Genomic DNA, 22,100 nt, shown 5'->3' with positions numbered 1-22,100 from the left:
TTTTTTGACACAGGTATGTCTTGATTGACACACCTGGACAGATTGAGGTATTCACCTGGTCAGCTTCTGGGACAATCATCACTGAGGCCCTGGTGAGTATTCTAGGACTTGTTACTCAGGGTAAGTAGAGAGCCAGACAAGAAAAGCTTCTTATTGCTTGGGATCTTATGTGGGATAGAGTCATAGAGCTCTGCACACCTGCCTAAAGTGGTTCTTCCTTGCCACGGAAGGTAGGAGAAGAATTTGGGGACAGGTCAAGAACCCTCTGACTAAAGCTTTGATTATTTTGTGGCTTTAGGCATCCTCGTTTCCAACGATTGTCATTTATGTAATGGACACATCTCGAAGTATCAACCCAGTGACCTTCATGTCCAATATGCTCTATGCCTGCAGGTAATGCGTTATTGTTGGGCATAGTATTATGTCAAGGTATGAAGTCTCCACTTCTTTTCCATCATTTTTGAGTCCTGAGTGCTTACCCCTAGGTTTTCATTCAGGCTTGCCACTCACTTTAGTGGCTCTGGGTTAGGGAGGGGCTCTGGGTTAGGGCGGGAAAGGAAGCACATACACTGTTGGCATTCTCTTATCAGCCACTTCTCATCTTCCTCCCTTGCTTGTTACAGAATAGGTGATGAATGAATATGAACCTTCTGGCAGTTGCCCCAAGTTGAATGAAATCCAGTTCTGAATAGAATAGAGCCCCTGGTCTAAATGCCTTTCTTCGGTGTTGTGATAGGAAGAGTGAAATTATAACATGAGGAGAGACTGAATAAAAAGATTCATCCATGATTCTAAATGCACGTGTTTTCCCAAGTGTGGTGCCATTAGGAGAGGAAGGACATGCCTCACTAGGCTTTATTAGTGCATTAGACCTAGGAGCAAGGCGGACCATTATTAATGCTGAATTTTATTTTGGGGGTATGCAAAAACAATCACCCCGATTTGTCTCTTCTGTTATGACTAGGGATGTCCCTTCCTGTTAAACACAAGAAATCTTAGTCTAGATAGAAATCTGATGTTTGATAGCATGATTTTGTCTTCATATTAATTGTTTAAAAGACAGTTAATTTGGTGAAACACACACACACACACACACACACACACACACACACACACACACACACACACACACACACACACACACACACACACACACACACACACAACACCAGGATCAGTACCAAAGCATTATTACTCTAAGAAAAGGAGAGACTGTGTATGTGTGTTGCTTGCTTGATGGTAGTGGTAGTTTCCTGCTTGGGAGGGGAGAATATGTGAGTGCTGTGTAAGAATGGATACCTGTATTTAGAGTCTGAACCCATCTCCCTATTTATTACTCAGTTCCATCAGATAACAGGCAAGCAGGTGCTTAAGTGCTTTTACTAATAATGCCTCAATGTTTGATTTTCAGCATCTTGTACAAAACCAAGCTGCCTTTTATTGTGGTCATGAATAAAGTAAGTGGATTCTTCCTGTTGTGACTGAATGTTTCGTTTTCATCAGAACCTTGTGTTTGGGTAGGTGAGAAGGATTATTTCAGATGCTGGAGAGGAGATTTAAGCTAACCTGAAGCAAAGTCATGAGCACTTCTAGGAAATGGATTCAATCAAATCGAATGAATATATATTGCTGATTCTTTTCCAAAGTTTTTTTAGGCTAGATAGAGTAGCCCCTGGTCCACAGCGTATAGGTTATCCCTCAGGATTGGGACTGTGTAAATGAGGGAGGGACTGCTAGTCTGTTGGAAGTGGCAGTTAAACAAAACCAAAACTTCTCTGTTGTTGGCTAGGATGCAAGAGACTATGTACTTGACTTCAGAGCCTGGAGGGTACTGGCCTCCACTGTGGCCATGGTCACTTGGCAGTGGATAGTGAAGGTCTGTTCTAACCTAGAATATACAGATCTTCATTTAATTATTTATACTGCACAGCAGTCTTGGCTCTTTGTGACTTGTTGCAGTGGAGGAGGAAATGGGGGAAGCAGAGAAAGAAAATACATGAATTATTGCTCTCTGCTGTCATCAATTAAAAAATTTTTTTTGCCGTTGTTTGATGTCTGACCTCATCCCTGGTTGCTGATAGTTGACTTCTCTCTGGTACAGACTGACATCATTGATCACAGCTTTGCAGTGGAATGGATGCAGGATTTTGAGGCTTTCCAAGACGCCTTGAATCAAGAGACTACATACGTCAGTAACCTGACTCGTTCAATGAGCCTCGTGTTAGATGAGTTTTACAGCTCCCTCAGGGTAAACTTTCTTGCTTATGCTGTTGGTCTCTCCAGATAACCTCATAACCCAAAGGGCTGGCTTTGAACCTATTTTGGAAAGGAAGTTCATTACCTTCTGAAAAGTAATTTTTAAGGCATGGCTTATTAAAAACTGGAGACTTAAAAGATAAATATGATATGGACCCTACCCTCAGAGAGTTTATGGTCTAGTTAGGAGAGAAGGCTAAACGCAGAGTTAAAACATGGTATATTGTAGTAACTTATATTGTGATATCTTAAGAAAGATTAAAAGTTGGGCCTGATAGTGGTGATGGGGTAGATCACTTTTGAAGTGAGAGATTTTTTGAGGATATAGTCAATATAGGTGTGCTTTGAAGGATGGGTAAGATTTGTGTAAGCAAAAGTGGGTGTGGGTAGCAGCAAGTATGTTAATTGCCCAAGCGAAGACATTGAGATACTAATTTTTATAGAGAACAGACTGTGGTTTGATTTGATAGGGAATAGATGAACTGCTGCTTGTTTGATCCTAATTATCTTTCTCAGTTCTCTATTTTCCATAGACTTATTTCCATCACTCTTGAGTAGGTATGCCATTTTGTCTTGTTTTAGCTTCATTCTTTGCCAGAGACTTCTTAAAGTAGCCAAACCTCTTCTGTGAAGATTTTATGAAATTTGAGCCAAATAATATATGCCATTTAAAAATATACAGTTGTTTCCTCAGTGGTATTAATGATGCTTTTGGCAGGTGGTGGGAGTGTCTGCTGTTCTGGGTACAGGCTTAGATGAACTCTTCGTGCAAGTTGCCAGTGCCACAGAAGAATATGAAAGGTGAGGATAAAGGAACATTCTAGTGATGGCACTCTTAGTTACCCACAGGTCTGATATGATAGCTGTTTTGCCAGGCAAAACATTTTGGTTTTCATGGTGTTTGTATTATATTTGCCATGCAGATGTGCACTGGATCTGATCACACTTAGGGTTAACAAGTAGCTGTTAACTTTTTTAAAAAAAGAATAGGAGTATAAAATCTTCACTGTATTGAATGATGAAGAACAGGTGTCATCAGACATTGTTTGTAAAAAGCCAGGTGTTAAATATTTTAGGCTTTGTGGGTTGTATTATCTGTTGAAACTCCTCAACTCTCATTGTGGTGCAAAAGCAGCTATAGACAATTCCTAAACAAATGGCGTGGCTGTGTTCCAATAAAACTTTATTTATAAAAATAGGCAGTGGGCTGGATTTGTCCTGTTTGCCACATTGGTTGACCCCTGATGAAGAACATAGACTTTGGAGTCAGATAGACATGGTTTAGATTTCTTTTTCCTCCAATTAATAAGTGTGTAACCTTAGCAAGTTTTCCTCATTTATAGATGAAGGGTAATAGCATTTATTGTTAAGGTCGTTGTGGGGATTATTTGAGATAATATATCTAAAGCACCTAACACAATTGCTGACATGTAGTAAGCATATTTCTTAATAAATGATTGTTATAACTATTTTCTTGGTTAATACTGGAGTTCCATTTATCTAAAGCAAAGTGGAGTCATAGCACCTATACACTTTCCTTAGGCCTGATAATTGGCTGCTTTCTAGCAAGCTTCATACTTAGCAAGAGCCTAATAGCCACATTGTGGTTTTTCAGAAACATTATTTTGATTTTTATTCATCAGATGAGGTTCGTTTTTTTGTTTGTTTTGTTTTGTTTTTTTGCATGTGTTATCAAAGCCTCAGGATAGACTCTTTTCTATATCCTTTCCTGGTTGCCCAGATAAACGACATAATTATGTATTGGGCTTCCTGAGCCCAGTAGGCCTAGCTTCTTTTACTCATCATTTAAACATCTTTTACTCATGTTTATCCAAGTGAATGGTGAACTCATTGGTCATGGTCTCCCCAGAGTTGATCTTCCCAGATCAGCAGTCAGTCTTTTGTCTTGTTGCTGATTTCAGGGAGGGGGCAGGCACCTTGGCTTTTAATTCCTTAGGGATAGAATCTCAGTGACTAAGACTTGTTACATCTGATGTATGGTGACATAAGATCTTTTGTTATTATCAAAGTACTAGGAAAATAGAAGTGATGTGGAGGCGGGGACAGGATAGATTATTAATCAAAGGGATTTAGAAAGTGTTTCTCTTTCCAGAGAGTATCGTCCTGAATATGAACGTCTGAAGAAATCGCTGGTAAGAAAAGAGGCTATTTGTGTATTTTAGGGCCACTGAATAAACAATCTCAAACTATGTACTAATCCTTCTGCCATAAATGCTTTTGTTTTGGTTCTCAATGTATCCTTTAGATACTTGTTAATTTAAACCTGTAAATTTGTACGTATGCTGTCTGGATGCAGAAAGGCCCTTAATTATTTTTCTTCTCTATACTTGAAGTAATAAAAATCAGTAATTTTTCCTTTTATATATGCTGAGCCCTTCTTGTGCCATACCTCCACCCCTACTCCAAGGTCCATTTAAAGGCTACTTGTAGAATTTTGTTTAAGAACAGAGGGTAGTTCACAACTCTTACCCCAAATGATGAAGTGTCCTATCCCCATCGGCTACATTGGACATCTTATCACTGAGCCTTCCTGCTGTGTCTGTTTGAGGGTTCTTTTGATGATTTTGTGTCTAATTTCTGAAACCTCTAATACAGTCTGCAGAGCCCTCCGGAATGAACTTCTGCTAATCTGGGCCCACACTGCTCAATGTTTCTGTCATCAGCCATCCCTTATCTGCCTCTAGTATTTGTATAATTTGTCATCTCCAGTTAGAAGTCTGGCATCTAACTTGGGCCTCCTTTTTTAATATGACAACATTTTCCTCTGTGTATGTAGGCCAGTGCACAGAGCCAGCAGCAGAAAGAACAACTGGAACGACTTCGGAAAGATATGGGCTCTATAGCCTTGGACACCGGGACTGCCACAGGTACTGGAGGGTCTTCTGGTGTTAGGAACTAAGAGCGGGGTACACTTATCTCCACTTAGTAGGTAGGTATTTATGTTTAAGGGAGAGAAAGAGAAAAGGATAAAGTAAATGTTGTATAGTGTATCTATCTATCTGTTCTTCAGTCAATTTAGATAAATCCTAGATCTGCATTGTGTTTAGTTGTCTCTTCGTCTCCTTTAATCGTGAATGGATCCTTTGTTTTTGTATTTCATGACATTGACATTTTTGAAGTGTACAGATGTAGATATATACCTACGGACATACCTATATCTAACATCTGTGTTAACGAGGAATCCACTGTCTGTGTCTCTCATACCACATTTATCTTATCTGTGTTTATACTTTTATACATATGTATATGATGATTCTTTCTCTTCAGGTAGTTTTTGGTTTACTTTGGCAAGATACTTGATGTCTACTTTTTTTTTTAATTACTTTTTAATCCTCCCCCTCTTTTACTGTTTATTTTGGCCTAATTTTAGATTTACAGAAGAGTTTCATGAATTGCAAAGAATTGCCATATACCCTTCAGCTAGATTCACCAAACGTTAACATCTACCACATTTACTTTATTCTTTCTGTTATATATGTTTGGCTTTACGTTTTATATAAATATATAAGTATACGTATAAAATATTTGTATATTATATATAACTTTTTTCTGAATCGTTTAAGAGTAAGTTGCAGACATGATGCACCTTTACCCTTGAGTTTTTCTTAAAAATAAGGGCATTATTTTATATACCCTCATTGTAGTTATCAAAAACTAGGAAATTAACATTGACACGTTCCTATTATCTAATGTATAGACCTTATTTAGACGTAGCCATTTGCCCTCTATAGCAGGAGAAGGTTCTGGATCTGTGTTGCATTTAGTTGTCACGTCTCTTATTTTCCTTTAATCTGGAATGGCTCCTTAGTCTTTCTTTGCATTTCATGACATTGATGTTTTTGAAGTGTATGGTACTTACATTTTTGTAGAATTTTCTTCAATTTGGGTTTGTCTGATGTTTCCTCATGGTTCAATTCAGGTGGCTCCTTTTTAGCAGAAGTTAACAGATGTGAAGTGTTTTTTCCATGTATCATATCACAAGGTACATGATGATGAGCTGTCTTTGATCACTTACTTAAAGTGGTGTCTGCCAGGTTTTTTCATCATAAAGTTATTTTTCCCTTCATAATAAGTATTTTGTGGGGTGATGCTTTGATTAGATAAATGTACTTTTAATTTTCAAATATTTACCCATTAGTTTTAATATGCATTAATTTAGGTAGGGATAGTCTTCATTTTCCTGATACATGTTGCAGATATTTTCTCCCTGTTTGTCAGTTGCCCTTTGACTTCGTTCATGGTGTTATTTTGCCATGCAAAAGTTTGTTTCGTTTTGTATAAATTTGATGTAGTCAAATTTATTTATCTTTTATTGCACCTGGTTTTGAGTCATAGTTGGGAATCCTTTATCCACACCTGTGTTAAAGAGGCATTCACTCATGTTTTACTGTAGTACTTGTATGGTTTTATTTTCTACATTTGGAACCCTGATCCATTTAGGGTTTATTCCTGGGTATGGTGTGAGGTATAGGTCTGTGTTACCTTTTTCATAAATAGTTGTACCCACATGATTTATTAAAAAGTCTACCTTTGTCCCAGTGATGAGATGCTACCTGTATCATATACTAAAGTTTCATATGTACTTGGATGTATTTCTGGATTACCTATTTTATTCCTCTAGACTGTGTGCCTTTACTGTGTGGCTTTAATTACATATAGAGGCTTTATAGTATGTTTTAATATCTGCTAGGGCTAGTCCTCCTCAACGTTTTCTTTTTTAGTGTTTCCCTGACTATTCTTGCTTGTTTGTTTTCCCAAATGACCTTTAGTATCAACTTAATGTAGCTCGCTAAAAAACCTCTTTGATATTTTTATTGGGATTGTGTTATATTAATTAATTAATTAATTGACATCTCTTTGATGTTGCTCTTCCTGTCTAAGAACAAGGAATGTGTTTATATTTGTCCAGTCTACTTTTATGTCTTCCAGGAACGTTTTCCTCATGTAGGTTTTGTTAAAGTTGTTAAATTTTTCCCAAGGATTGTATCTTCGTTAGTGTTGAAAATGGGATTTTTCTTCTAACTGGTTATGTTTGTGTTTATGAAGGCTTTTCATTTCTGTATTTTAGTCTTTTTATTCTGCTACTTTACTGACATTTTTTATTGTTTGAGTTAGTTTTGTCATTAATTCTCTAGGGGTTCCTAGGTTGGTGCTCAAATTTAAATATATACACACTCACCCTCCCACACTCATTGGTGGACTGGCCTTTAAAGGAGTAAAGTTCTGTTAATGATAGCTATTGCTATGGGTCTAGTAGAGAACAGCAAAGCCACTTGGTGGATTAGGTGCTGGAACCTGGCTGGGTTTACCAGTTAAGTGAGTTCCACGCTCCACACTTCTACTCTTGACTTATCAGCACACTGGATCTGCTCAAATGTCTTTAGCCTTCATAGGAAAAACCATAGCCTCTTCTAAGCTGAGAGCTAGTACAAATAAATGACATTACTATTACTATGAAGACAAGCTACTTGAGAGTTATTTTCCTCAACTTAAAAATGAGACCTCTGGGGGCTTCCCTGGTGGCGCAGTAGTTGAGAGTCTGCCTGCCGATGCTGGGGACACGGGTTCGTGCCCCGGTCCGGGAAGATCCCACATGCCGCGGAACGGCTGGGCCCGTGAGCCATGGCCGCTGAGCCTGCGCGTCCGGAGCCTGTGCTCCGCAACGGGAGAGGCCACAACAGTGAGAGGCCCGAGTACCGCAAAAAAAAAAAAAAAAAAGAAAATGAGACCTCTTGGGTTACTGGCCTCATGAAAGCACTTTGTGAAATACACTAGTGTAGAAATGTTAAGTGGTATTAACTGTACATTTAGAAGAGATAAGATCGTGCATTTTTTCATGATCACTTTCATCCTGCCAGTTTTTAATCATACTTGCTTATCGATTCAAAATCGCTTTTTTGAGGAGGCCTATGTTCATGACATGCTAGTGATAGATGTTTTCTATGTAGGCAGCTTACCTCCTGTGATGGACCCTTCTGACTTGATCCTGACTCGGGGAACCTTGGATGAAGAGGATGAGGAAGCAGACAGTGATACTGAAGATATTGACCACAGAGGTGAGAGGTGGCTGAGGTGGCTCATGAGAACAGAACAGCTGCTTATTCTTTCATTGTTTGCCCGGGAGCTTCCTGCTACTGAGGGAAGACCTTGAGCATGAAGCCAGTTACAGGGGAGAGAGGACATGCTAAAGGATGCAGCACCAGGAAGGAGTTCCATATATTCAAAGTTCCTGGCCTTCCTACTGAATGGTTAATATTGAGCTTGATTACGGCCTTTTATTAGTCTTGTGTCTTCTCATCTTTAGGTCCTAACTCAATTTTGAGGAATCCAGGATTGTTTATTGTAATCATTGTTTTAAGAATACAAAAGGAGGCCTCAGCAGACCTAAACCAGTCAGAAGGGACTGTAGCATTGAAGATAGAATGGCTCTGGAAACCCAAAAGTGTTCCACTTTGCATAGTTTTATGGACTGTGGACAGAATCTGTTTCTTGAAACAACGCTTTTAGGTCCTAGCTGTGCCCAAGAGCAAACTTCTCTTTATTCCAGTGTGCTGGATACTAACATGTAAATTGCATCATTTAATAAGATTTATTGAGGTATAATTTACAAACAATAAATCCCACCCTTTTATTAAAGTGTATAGCTTGATGAATTTTAATACATATATATAGTTTTGTAATTACCATTATAATCAAGAAACAGAACACTTCCATCACCCTAAAAGTTCGCTCAGGCTCGCTTTTATTCAGTCCCTTCCCCCACACCAGTTCCTGGCAACCGCTTACCTGATTTTTATTCCTATAATTTTGCCTTTTCCAGAATGTTGTGTAAGTGGAATCACAGTATTTAACTTGCATTTGACTTTTTTCATTCAGTGTAATGCTTTTGTGATCCATCCATGTTACTGCATGTGTCAGTAATATGTTCTTTTTTATTGCTGAGTAATAGTTCTATTATGTGGATGTACATTTGTTTATCCATTCACCAGCTGATTGACACTGGGGTTGTTGCCAGGTTTTAGCTGTCATGAATAAAGCTGCTCTAAACATTCATTAACAGGTATTTGTGGACAGAGGTTTTCATTTCTCTCAGTTAAAAATATGTAGGAGTGGGACCTCATTTTAATTACTTTATGAAGGAGGTATTCTCCCCACTTACAGGTCAAAGAAATTGTACATTTTGGGCAACATGATAAATACAGCCTGCTTCTAGGAGATATTTCCTTATTGGGAGAAGTGGACATACAGTGTCTTAGAAATATAGTTGACTCTTCAACAACTTGGAGACTAGGGGTACCCACCCTCCTCACAGTTTAAAATCCCTGTATAATTAACTTATAGTTGGCCCTCTGTATCTGTGGTTCCACATTCGTGGATTTCACCACCTGTGGATCGTGTGGTACTGTAGTATTTACGATTGAAAAAAATTCGTGTATACATGGACCTATGCAGTTCAAACCCGTGTTGTTCAAGGGTCAAAGGTACTATTTCTGATGGATGGGTGACAGCAGCTCTAATCCACCTGTCTAATGGGAGAGTTTAAAAAGAATTAACCTTCTTTTTTCCTTGCAGTTACAGAGGAAAGCCGTGAAGAGCCAGCATTCCAGAATTTTATGCAAGAATCAATGGCACAGTACTGGAAGAGAAACAACAAATAGTTTCTAAAGTCCAAAATTTTGGAACTCTGTGTGAAGGGACTATCCTTATCTCTGATTGGCGGCTACTATAAAGGACAATTTTGTTCAGGATAGCAGTTTCTCTTAGTAGTGAAATCTCCTGACTCAGATGAAGCCAGGGATAGAATACATTTGGACCTGGCAGGTAGATGCTGATTCCCCTTGGCATTTTCCTTGGATTTATGCAAGGAAGGATATTCTGGTTTTGGATGCTCATATCCCTTCAAGCCTAAAACTGCAAGTTTTATCATTTGAACGCACATACTTTTGCTGCTGATGGACAGAACAGAGAGAGAACTTAGTGGGCTGGATCTGTAGCCTCTACTTCTCCAGCATCTTGCCTTTGAACCTGCACCACGAGTTCCCCTCCTTTTAGCAGAAAGAGAGGGGGAAACAGGAGCTTGTCCAGAGCTTGGCACTGGAGTCTCCTTGGCAATCAATCAATCTTGGTATGAAATGTGCCTCAGACTGGGTAGCTTATTGTAGAACACCAGGTTCATTGAAGAAAGTGGGCAAAACATTGTTAACGAATAAGAATTCTACTTTAGATGGTGACTTGGATAAAGAGTTTTTAATTTTAACTTTGTTGTAAGCCTGCCTGTCATAATTTCAAATAAGAAAATTATCACAAATAGTCACTGCAGTTCAGAAGAGAGGTTTAAAGCCACATGTTGTTTACTAAAGTTCCATGTACGTACCACACCTAGTAACCAGGTACAAAGCCAGGCCCTGTTTGTACTGTACTTTAACTTAATGCAGTCTATCCTTAGTGATTTACTCAAAGTCCACAGATTTGGGTCAGTTGCACATTCCATATATAACAGCCCTGGTAAGGGTTTGCTTTGCCTCCACATTCTTCACAGTATCTTATAACATTATACATTTCTCTTAAGGAATTTTATCCCTGCCTAACCTGTATTCCAGATCAGTGGTTCTCAAAGTGTGGTCTCTGGACCAGAAGCAGCAGCATCATCTGGGAAGTTACTAAAAATGGGACATTCAAGCCCTATATCAGAAACTGGGGGTGTGTGGGGCCTAGCAGTCCGTTTTACTAAGGCTTCCAGGGGATTCTGATGCATGCTAAGTTCAGAACAATATTCTAACTCAAACAGCCTATGACGTAATTCTAGGCCAGGTGAATCTCAGATATCAATGTGCTTACCACCTGCTTTATCAGAGTACCCCAACCTTGACCATCTGGTGCCTATTCTCCAATCTAACATTCTAAAAATAAATAAAAGTGTTTTGCTTTACACGAAGTATTAATTTCAGTATTCTGTAACTAATGGAAACCACTGGTCTAAAAACTTGAACCTGTTCTTTGAGAGGAAACCATTTGCACGGCAAAACTCTGAACATACCTGATTTTTTCCCTTAGTGCCTTTGTATACTTTTTACTTAAAGAGGAACTTGTCTGGCCTATGCTATAAGCTCCATAAGGGCAGAGACAGTCTTACTCATCTGTGTATCCCTTGCAGAGGACCCAGTACATAATAGGTACTCAACAAATGTTTGCTAAGTGAATGAATTAAATACTAGGTGGCTAATTTATGGAAACTGACCACCTGATGTGTACTTTCATCAATAAATAAGCAAAAATAAAGCTAAGCCTGGAACAGGAAGGGTTTAGATAAATGTGCCAAGGATGTACAATTAGCAAACTTATAAATGATCTGGTAACAGTTTAAATTATAACCTCATTTTGTTGCTATTGCATTCATATTTATTCTCAGTGCTGGATATTTAAGGCACTCAATGATGTGGGCCTTGATTTCTGGTCTCCACTAAAGGAGTGCTCTAACTTTCACAAGACTTGTATTCTGCACCCCCAAACCAAACTTCAGCAGTATTTAACATGCACACATTTGCTAATTACTCCTGATTATTCCAGTGCTACATCATTTACTTAATAAATACTGGTTGAGACTATCAGATGCCAAGCAGGGCAGGTACTGCTATGGATGAGTAACAGCAGTAAAGTTGTTCAAGACACGATGTAAAGCAGAAAGGTGCATACTGTTATCCTTTTGGCGGCTGCCCATCCAGTAGAAACACAATGTGCAGACGGAATTCTGGCAAAGGAATGGACTGTTCTCTGATGGCCAAGCAGATGCAACAAATGAAATAGGCACAAGCCTGTCCTTGGACAGGTCCTGTTTGCTTCATTCACAAAGGAGAAAAATGAAAGGAGCAACCAAAAAGTGTACATGGTGAAAATATTAAAAAAATCTGAATGGAAATAAAAAAATAAAGATGGTGGAAATACATGGAATAAGTCTAGAGCAGAAGAAAAAATGTGGCTGAGATAGTAGAGGGCTGTATGAAAAAGCAAAAAGCCTGTTTACCACAGACCACTCTGACTTCATAGGCGACCTCATGGGCAGCAAAAACAGTTTGAAAACAAGACTACTGATAGATAAGCTATGCAATGTTTAGCTATTTCCTATTAGGTATTAGCACTGGATTCCCAAGGACTTCGACCAAAAATGAAGCAAGTTAAAAAAAAATTGACATCTGATACCAGCATATATTTACTTGTGAGTCTATTCAAGCACAGCTTTGAGGCTTAACAACATCTCCATCTTCATAATATCTCTGCAAGGTAGGTAAAAGCAGTATGATTCTTCTCAGTTGTGCAAGAGAAACAGCTCTAGAGAAGCTAAGTCACTTGTCTGGTCACACAGTAGATGTCAGGGACAGTGCTTTGGTCTCTGGATTACCATCCCAGTGTCATGATGTCTGTGAAAGGTAGCTTGGTTGTTGTGGAAAACTACAAAAACTGGATGCAAAAGGAAAAAGCAGACTTATTTGGTTAAATCCAGTTCCACTGATATCAGGAAAATCCACTGTGTTTAAGAATAAAAGTCAAATCACTGTTTATGGAAACGAATTAGAATACATCAAGGTTTTCTGTTGGGTCTTGTAGGTCTGGAGAGAAACTCTCCCTCTTTGCCTTATATTTTCCTCATCCTCTTTTTACAGCGCTGGTTGAAAACAGGGGAGGACCCCATGAGGCTGTCAGTGGAGTGGGAGCCGTAGCTGCTGTCTGAGTCATCAGGGCTCTGGGGGATACCAGCTTCACTCATGCCTGACATGGGCTCCTCGAACACATCGCTGCCCAGCACGCCATGCCCAGAGACGTTGCCTTCTTCACTCTCTTGCGGCTCCATTTTCACGTGGGCCAAGTTCCAAAGAAGTGAAGCATTTACTTCTGTACCTGGGAATGGAAGAAGAATGTAGAACTAACTAGCAGTAAGAAAGGCTGGAACAGGGCTTCCCTGGTGGCACAGTGGTTAAGAATCCTCCTGCCAGGGCAGGGGACACGGGTTTGAGCCCTGGTCCGGGAAGATCCCACATACCACGGAGCAACTGAGCCCGTGCGCCACAACTACTGAGCCTGTGCTCTAGAGCCCATGCTCTGCAACGAGAAGCCACTGCAGTGAGAAGCCCACACACCACAACAAAGAGTAGCCCCCTGCTCGCCGCAACTAGAGAAAGCCTGTGCACAGCAACGAAGACCCAACGCAGCCAAAAATAAATAAATAAAAAAAATAAATTTGTTTAAAAAAATCTATTAAAAAAAAAAAGGCTGAAACAAAGTAGGAGACATGCACCACCCAGGGCCAACTGATGACCTTTGAGGTCAGTTTTCACTCTGATTCTCTACTTGGCTGGAGAATATGGTGGTTATTCTCTGCTCAAACAGTTATCAACTCTAAATATCTTCTTTTCCACTTCCTCACCCTCCTTTACCCCAGCTCATCCACCTCCATTTTCCCTAAACTAGGGAAGTAAAACTATGCTCGTGGAAAGATTCATGGTTCAAAGGCAGGCACAACCATGGGCTCTTAGTCAGGTGTTACATTGGCCTGTCCTTTTATGGGGCTGTCTTGTTTTCCTGCCTTGTGTTTGGGTCCCTGGTCCTCTCTCACATTATGAAAAGTTAATGACCAGTACGAAATGCTGGCAGCTGTTCCCAGACTGCTGAAAAGAGACATGACCCCTACATCTGCAACAATTTCTTTTTGGCTCTCCTGCCTCCGTGTCTTCTAGCAACACTGTTCTGTGGTTATTACGTCTTCCATGGTGAAAGGCTCTCTGCCCAAAACTTTAAAAAATGTGGCCTAATTCTGTTTAGGCTACACTGAAGGACTGGCTATTTGCATCATTTGTGCATTGATGACATGACAATTTATATTTGTAAAGAACTGAGCGTCTAGACTAATTTGCAATCTAACTGACTTAGGGATCAAGTCATCTGGTTCTGAAGGTAATCACAGGGTCTATCTGGAAGAAGAGGCCAGCTGCCTGTAACTGGGTTGCCCTATTTCAATTCCTTTCAGTTCCAACTTGTTGGGGGGTACTTTAGCAAGGAACCCCAACTATTCAAACATCCCTGAGCAATTAACATTACTCCATCTATCTGGAAGTTGCCTTAATCAATTCAGTACAAGCAGCAGGAAAGACCAGAATACAGGACAGGAGGCCATCTGCCCACCCAGCTGGGTCAGCTGAATTAACTCTGGTAATCACTTATTGCATCTACATCCTAACTAGAAATAATTTTGAAGAATGTCTGTAAAGCTCTGCTAGTCCTTTCTTCCTTAATTACAAAGAGAATGTTGGTATCTGTAGATCAGTGAAGCTATATTCGTTTTCAGACTTTCCATTCTCCTGCCCATCCCCACTTTTGTTCTTCCATCTCCAGAGTTTGAATCCAAAACGCAAGAAGTACTGAGACTGGCAGATCTCCCAGAATCAAAATGGGTAAGTTGTTTTCTCTTACTTGAAGCCTGTGGTGAAGCCTCGACCTCCAGGTTAGATGGGAAGCGTTCACTCTGAGCCCCAAGGACTCCCATGGGCAGTGACTGGTCTCCAGAAGCAAGGTCAGCCTCCAGTTCCTCACTGACAGGGAAGGTGATGTCGCTCACAGGTTCCTCCTTGATCTTTACAGGTTTAGTGTCCTCTGTGGCCTTCTCAGGATTGACAATCCTTTCGTACTCTTCAGAGAGCTGCTTACTAATCTGTTGGCAAGCAAGAGTCAATTTTCCAAGTTAAAAGCAAGTTGGATAGTCAGCTTGTGGCATCCATGGAAAAGCCAACAGAATATGAATATGCATAAAACATCACTGCCAAAGGAAGGAATGTGAGTTTGAAATTCGTAAATGACAGAGACATGTAAAGAATATCTGTTTAGCAGAGAATGTGTATGTCATTAATTAAAAGGTACATAAAGGTGAAAAATATTTAGACTATTATATCAGAACTGGGACAAAAGATCACATTTTTAGCTATAAAAATTAAGATTTGACATAGGTACCACAGGTGGATGATGAACACTGTAGGAAATCTGGGTCGCTTAGCAAAGACAACTGGGTGTTAAGAATTCCTTACCATATTTTAGATTTGGGGAAACCGAAACAGTGAACAAAATGCCTCAGGCCACAAGGGTTGAAGAGCTCAGATATTTCTGTTTCTAACCAAAAATGGTGTCTCCCCCACCACACTCCACCCTTGGGCAGCATCACCTCACTCTGTTTTGTTTCTTTCTCATAGCACTTAACGCCATCTGAAATTATTTTGATTATTACTTGTTTACTTGTTTTTGTTTCCCTCTCAACAAGAGTGCAAGCTCAAGGAACTTGTTAACTGCTGAATCTCATAGTGCCTGACTCACAATAGGCACTCAATAAATATTCGTTGAATAAAAGCATGCTAACCACATGCTATAATTTCACTGACTAAAGGAGACCCCTGAGTCTGGCCACGTCAGTGATGAGGCCAGTGGAACACAGCCAGGGCCGAAGAGGAAAGCAGGGTAAGTCCACTCTGTTCCAAGACCCTGTACTCTGCACCCTAGAGCAAGTGTTAGGGATCCTGCTGGACACCCCTAGATTACACATCTTTACCCACTTCTCCTCAGGGTCCTCTCACCTGCAGCATGTAACTGTGATAGTCCTTGATGCGGTGCTGCCAGAACTTCTGGAGGGAGAGCACGCTGCCAATGCCCACTTCATGGAAAACCTGCTCCATCACGTCGGGGAAGGGAGTCTGCCCCAGCCGGGCCTCCTGATCCACAGCAAAGCGCAGCAACTTGGTGAACTTAAGACAATACTCGTGTGCCACATCAGTTAGGGTCTCCAGGACACTTTCGTTAGCACACTCAAAGCCTGCGTGGGCTAGGATTGTGGCCACTGCCTGGTAGAGGAGCTGCCGGCAGGAGTGCCAGCTGAGTTCAGTCACAGGTTCCCCTTTTCCACTGAAAGCGGAGACATGCTAGTGTTATTAGTGCTCTTGCAAAGGGGTGACCTGTCCTGTCTCCCTAGGAAATTTACAATCCCAATCAAACCACCGGCTCAGCTTTCCAGGGGAATTCTAGGCAGGTTACATAGCCCAGTGCCATCTTGTTGCTGTCAGGGCATGTCTCAACAACCCACAGTCATATCCCTGAGCTGCTCCAATTACATAAAGTTTGAACAGGCAATAGATGCCTGTAGTAAACAGTATAAAAGGGTATCTAGTGAAAAGGAAGTTTCCTTCTCCTTATAGCAACTGCTGGATTTTGATCACTTTTAGGATATGATTAATTTTAAGAGTATAGCTCAGATACTGCTCAGTGGTGCTCTATTTCACCAGAACATAGGTTCCTCACATGCTGGGCAATATATGGACTTCTAGAAATTCACAGTCCCAATTAGGAGATTCCTATTTAACTACAACAGACCATTTGTAAAGCTGGGAAAGGAACTCAATTTTATAAAAGCAATTTAAAACATATATAGCTTACAAAGCATTTTTATCCTGTTTTATGCTGTGAAGTGGGTAGGGGCCCATATTTCTTCATATTCCTATCCGGCAGGTGAAGAAAATGAAGTTCAGAGGGGCTGACTTGCCAAAAGATTTTGGGTATTATTAAGTGATAGAGCTTCTGCCTTTAGATCCCATGTTCTTAATAATACACTGTTTTGCGCCTAATCACTATGACAAAGATCCTAATCTTTCCCAAACAAAATAAAAAACCTCAAAAAACTGTCTGGTCTCCTAAAAATAACTTTTAATGAGCTCCTAACAATTTACCCACTCTCCCGAAATTTCCTATCTTCTGCCTCCCTCTGACAAAGTAAATAGATAAAAAAAAGATAGGGTACAGAAAATTACTTTTCCCTGGTCCATACTTGGCATGCGTCACCCTGTGCTTGCTGTACAGAGTGCCTGAGGAGCTGCACACCCATGCTGCTGTTATCTGCTCAGTAGCAACTACTGTAATTCACATAATAATTGGAACATAAGAAAACCAACTGCCTAATAACTTTTCATTCACTGTTTGCATCATCGTTTCCCATGGCCAGTCTCTCTGGACCAAAAGCTAAAGGCTTCAGAAGTGCCTAATAAACAGAGCTAAATCAGTATTGCTTTGCTTAATATGTGGACCCATTTCAAAGGAACATAATTCTTCCCGTACCCCCATAGCTGACGCAAATTATTTTTGTACGCCATTTCTTAAATATGTATAAAACAAACTACGTTTAAACTTCTGATGTTCACAGAATCTTCCTAACAATTAAAATTAGAAAATTGTCACAAAAGTACAAATTCTAAATAATAGCATCAATTTAATATGAAGGACAATATTATTTTGTTAAAGGTAAATTGCTCTCAAAATGTAAACTTGGTACTGATTCCCACAGAGTAAGTGTGTTGAAGTTAGGCACATCTATACTAACACGGGGCAAGCATGTAACGACACAGTTCTCCCTCCCTTTTTCACTATTCCAATGTCTTCAGAGCCTTTGATTAGACAATACACCATGACATTTTCTGGCCTTCATCTGGCCCAACTGCAAGCCTTACTTAACAAGTCTATTTCTGTTCTTTTCTCATTAGTTTGGGACAATTAAAATAGTAGCAACTATTATCATCAATAGGCAGATGCACTAAGTGATATACAATATTACTTATGTAGTATTTTTGCCAACATTTCATTTGAATCTAATCTTGAGGAAATAATCAGCAAATCCAGTCTGATTTGGGAGAGCCTACAAGTGACCTAAACTCTTAAAAAAGATTAATATCATGTATTATAAAAGGGGGAAGCTATTCTGGCTTAAAAGACACTAAAGAGGCAGAGAAAGACAAATACTGTATGATATCATTTTTATGTGGAATCTAAAACAAACTAGTGAATATAACAGAAAAGAAATAGACTCACAGATATAGAGAACAAACTAGTGGTTACGGGGGGGGAGAGCGAAGAGGGGCGGGGCAAGATAGGAGAAGGGGATGAAGAGGTATAAACTACTATGTATCAAATAAATAAGCTACAAGGATATCTTGTACAGCAAAGAGAATATAGCCAATATTTTATAATAACTTTAAAAGGAGTATAATCTATAAAAATATTGAATCATGATGTTGTACACCTAAAACTAATATAGTATTGTATATCAACTATACCTCAAAAAAAAAAAAAGACACTGAAGAGGTATAACAACCAAATGCAATGTGTGAATCTTTGTTAGGTCCAGGACTGGGAACAAACATACCTACAAAAGATATTTTGGAGACAACTGGAGAAATCTGAATACAGACATATTAAATGATAGTATTTAATTAGTGTTCATTTACTTTGACGTGATAATGGTTATTGGGATTGTGTAGGAAATTTCCTTATTCTTAGGATAAGTTGAAGAATTTAGGGGTGAAAGAATGCTGAAGAATTTAGGGGTGATATATTGCAATGTCTGCAACTTTAAAATATTTGGCAAAAAAAGGTCTTATGTGTATATGTATATATATATGTTTGTATATTTGTGTGTAAATGTGTGTATATACACTTACACATACGTGAGAGAGAGAAAGTAAATGTGGCAAAATGTTAACAATTGGTGAATCCAGGTGAAGGGTATTTGGGTGTGTGTCATACTATTATTTAAACTTTTCTATAGGTCTGACAAAGTTCAAAATGAAAAGGAAAAAGTAATTATTTGGCACCAAATGCAAACTTTCACACTGAAACCTAGTAGTAGCCCTAGGTTATAAGGCAGTCATTCAGAGGACCTGGAGCAGGGCTTCTCAAATTGAAATATACTTATGAACATTCTGGAGGTCTTGTTAAAATGAAAATTCTGATTCAGCAGGTCTGCATTTCTAACAAGCTCCCAGGTGATGTTGATGTTGCTGATCTTGGACCGGATTTTGAGTAGCAAGGATCAAGAACATTTTTCTATTATTATTTCTTAAAGTATGTTATCAAAATGAAAATACACAATTAAAAATTCTTGTATAGAACTTGGAGATTCCTAATAGTATGAGAATAAGTCCATGAATCTCATTTTAAGGGCACTGAGCTAAACCCATATTATACCTTTTAATGAAACAGAAGGACTAGACTCTGAGGACTATGTGACCATGGCCTATTTTACAAACTAGTGTAGTACTTACTCCTAGTAAAGTGCTTGGCACATATTAGGCACTCCATAAATATTTGCTGCATCAGAAAATAAAAAAATAACAGACTCTGGATTCGGAAGATCAGGGTTCAAGTCCTAGACTTCCCACTAATTACCTGAGCAACTTTGGCCAAGGCAATTACTCTCATCCTCAGTTTCCTCCTGGAAATGTGATTACCTGCTTAACACAGTTGTTGGGAAGATTTTTTGAGAAAAGTAAGATATAGCAAAGCCTTGCCTTACCGATAAAAGTCACTCTCTGGGTCACTGTGCCGGATGTGGAATGGGGCGCTGGGATTCTTACAATCTAAAGGAAGGAGGTCATCAGGAAGAGGAGGTGACCCAGGGCAGGACGGAAGAGGCTCACTCTCTTCGGTCTTTACACCTTCTGTCTGTTGCTGGTTCTGGGCCTGAGCTGTGGCAATGAGGTTACGCAGACGTCGGTTGTGCTGGATCAGCTGAATGGTGTGGATGGTGAGGCTGCATGGCTCTGAGGGGATATCCAACATAGTGGGGGGCTTGGGCTTGTTGGCTGAGGGTTGGTGCAGGGGTGGGTCATGGACTTCTACCAGTCGGAACTCCCGAGGGAGCAAGTCAAAGGAACTTCTGTTGGTCTGGCTTGATGAGATTGGTATCTCTCCCCAGTATCTCAACATTTTGGAATAAGAAAGGAAGAGCTTTCAAGTTAAATATAGATGATATCCGAAAAGCAGTGTTTTAAAATCTCTAGCAACTGCAGGTTATGGGCTTCTGTAGTGAAAAATATGAAGTCTAGCCAGTTATTTACATAAAAAGTAGGCAGTTCAAGACCACTTAGAAAAATGTCAGTGTCAGCAACACTGTAGGACCAAGGATGTTCTCCCTGAAGAAATTAAGAGAAATATAACTGTTAGATGCCAGTCATCACAATCACACACTAGGACAATTCTTACTGGACTGAACCACAAGGTAGAGTTTGGGTCATCAGTAGATTAATAGCTGCAAGAGTATCGGGGGCTATAGTGTCCATATTTTCCATCTCACCCTACTAACTCATCACGAGAACTGCCATCATACCCAGTCCTGAACGATTTGCAAGGCAAATACTTCTCAGAGTATCTTGACACATCTGTCCTGGATTAGTAGGAGAAAAGGGAATAGAGTTAAAGATAGGAAAAGGTGGTTCTTTTTTTTTTTTTGATGCAGCTTGTAGGATCTTAGTTCCCTCGACCAGGGATAGAACCCAGGCCTGGGCAGTGAAAGTGCCGAGTCCTAACCATTGGACCACCAGGGAATTCCTGAGGTGGTTCTTAATTTGTGAATGCCAGGCATGGGAACCTTTAACTGGTCCTGGTGGAAAAATTTATGAACCACTAACCTAAACGGTCTTATGCATTCCACTTGACGTATACAGGGAAGAATCTGAGATATCTGCTGTCTCCTAACAAATATCCCTTCCTTCAGTCTCTCCTTATATCTAATCTACTCTCTACAGTAATGCTAGAATTAATATTTTAAACTCATTGCCTATTGGAAAAAAGTCAGTCAAAATTTTTTTGGTTTACCATTCAACAACGTTTACAGTCTGGCTTCAACTCACCCTTCCAGATTCATTGCCCATATGTCTCTTCAAATTCAACAAACATTTACCGAATGCCAGGTATCATGTGAAGAGATAAAGACTAATGCAAGATCCTTACCCTGAAGTGAGGGAGAAAAACATAAAAAGGACATTTCAATATTAAAATGTGTGGTAAGAGCTGTTCTAGAGACACAGACCTGGTGCAGTGAGAAAACACAAAGGAGGAACTTCCTGGAGAAAATGATCACTTTAGATCTACCAGTATCAGACTACTCAGGCTGAGAATGCCATGCATTTTCACAGCTTAAAGATGTGATCTCTGCCAGAAATGCCCTGACACCCACCACATCCCTGGCAGACTTGTATTCATTCTTAAGTATGGCTTAAGTCACCACCCTCTATCACCTCCCCAGTACAACTCCCTTCATCATATTCTCACAGCACTTTGCATGTCTCCATCACAGCATTTATCCCTATATTTAAACTAGTACTTATCTCAATTTTATTCTTCCATCTAGCTCTCACAACTGTGATCTTAGTACAGTGAGTGCCTACTACATGCCGGGCTTTGCCTTTACTGTTAATTCCAATCTCCCAACTTCTCTATGAAGTAGATACTATTATTACCCCACTTTGCAGATGTGGAAGCTGAGGCCTACTGTCTTGCCTAATGTCAGAAATGGCTGAGAGGGAAAATCAACACGGCCAGGCTCCAGGGCCTGCACTCTTAACAACTACACTATGCTGCCTCATTAATTGGTTTCGGAAAGAATAAAAGAACAAACGAATAAATGAATAAACCAAGTGACAACAAAAATCGCCCTCTCCCCTAGCTTCACCGAAAGGAGCACGAAGGACAGACACCAAGCACAAGCAATGCCCAAGTCCCTAGGGGGGGCTCCTCCGTCACCGTCAGCAGGCGCAGGCGCCAATCACAGGGTCCTGGGGTCCCCTAATGCTGGGGCAGCCATGACACAGGGACATCTGGACCTGGACCGAGGCAAGGAGGCTCCACTATGGACTGCCACGTCGCAGGTGCGGGGCTGGGCGGCTGTACGATTCCGAGAGGCCCGAGACAAGGGTCGCGTCAGGCCCGGAAAGCTGGTGTGTTGATTAGTGATTCAAGACTGCCGGAAG

General features: G+C 40.2%; 2 protein-coding genes across 10 annotated transcripts in view; one reads left to right on the top strand and one right to left on the bottom strand.

Moving 5' to 3' along the window:
• The window catches only part of GPN1 (GPN-loop GTPase 1), a 23,706-nt gene extending 12,500 nt beyond the window's left edge, over positions 1 to 11,206 (top strand). For all 4 annotated transcript variants that reach the window (XM_019943037.3, XM_004325239.4, XM_019943039.3 and 1 more), the window contains exons 6-14: positions 14 to 92; positions 299 to 393; positions 1,412 to 1,457; positions 2,102 to 2,248; positions 2,975 to 3,057; positions 4,370 to 4,409; positions 5,054 to 5,144; positions 8,226 to 8,333; positions 9,850 to 11,206. In XM_019943037.3, coding sequence (XP_019798596.1) covers positions 14 to 92; positions 299 to 393; positions 1,412 to 1,457; positions 2,102 to 2,248; positions 2,975 to 3,057; positions 4,370 to 4,409; positions 5,054 to 5,144; positions 8,226 to 8,333; positions 9,850 to 9,935 — 775 coding nt within the window. In that variant the 3' untranslated portion in view covers positions 9,936 to 11,206. The remainder of the gene's footprint in view (positions 1 to 13; positions 93 to 298; positions 394 to 1,411; positions 1,458 to 2,101; positions 2,249 to 2,974; positions 3,058 to 4,369; positions 4,410 to 5,053; positions 5,145 to 8,225; positions 8,334 to 9,849) is intronic.
• Positions 10,510 to 22,068, bottom strand: SUPT7L (SPT7 like, STAGA complex subunit gamma). Of its 6 annotated transcripts, none has more exons than XM_019943050.3 (6): positions 20,982 to 22,068; positions 20,426 to 20,515; positions 19,646 to 20,264; positions 15,888 to 16,212; positions 14,740 to 14,977; positions 10,510 to 13,170 (listed from the first exon to the last, which is right to left on the bottom strand). In XM_019943050.3, the coding sequence occupies exons 3-6, from the start codon at positions 20,056 to 20,058 to the stop codon at positions 12,908 to 12,910; spliced, it is 1,239 nt and encodes a 412-aa protein (XP_019798609.1). In that variant the 5' UTR covers positions 20,059 to 20,264; positions 20,426 to 20,515; positions 20,982 to 22,068; the 3' UTR covers positions 10,510 to 12,907. The 6 variants fall into 6 exon arrangements, with proteins under 6 accessions (XP_019798609.1, XP_019798607.1, XP_073647592.1 ...); XM_019943048.3 differs by having other exon boundaries at positions 19,646 to 20,515; positions 20,982 to 21,082; positions 21,874 to 22,068; XM_073791491.1 differs by lacking the exon at positions 20,426 to 20,515 and having other exon boundaries at positions 20,982 to 21,082; positions 21,874 to 22,068.
• Between the last annotated feature and the right edge of the window lie 32 nt (positions 22,069 to 22,100).

Source organism: Tursiops truncatus, chromosome 14 (assembly GCF_011762595.2).
Source record: "Tursiops truncatus isolate mTurTru1 chromosome 14, mTurTru1.mat.Y, whole genome shotgun sequence".
Taxonomy (NCBI): domain Eukaryota; kingdom Metazoa; phylum Chordata; class Mammalia; order Artiodactyla; family Delphinidae; genus Tursiops; species Tursiops truncatus.
The sequence above is the reverse complement of the archived record's forward strand: the minus strand, read 5'-3'. Positions and strand labels throughout refer to the sequence as shown.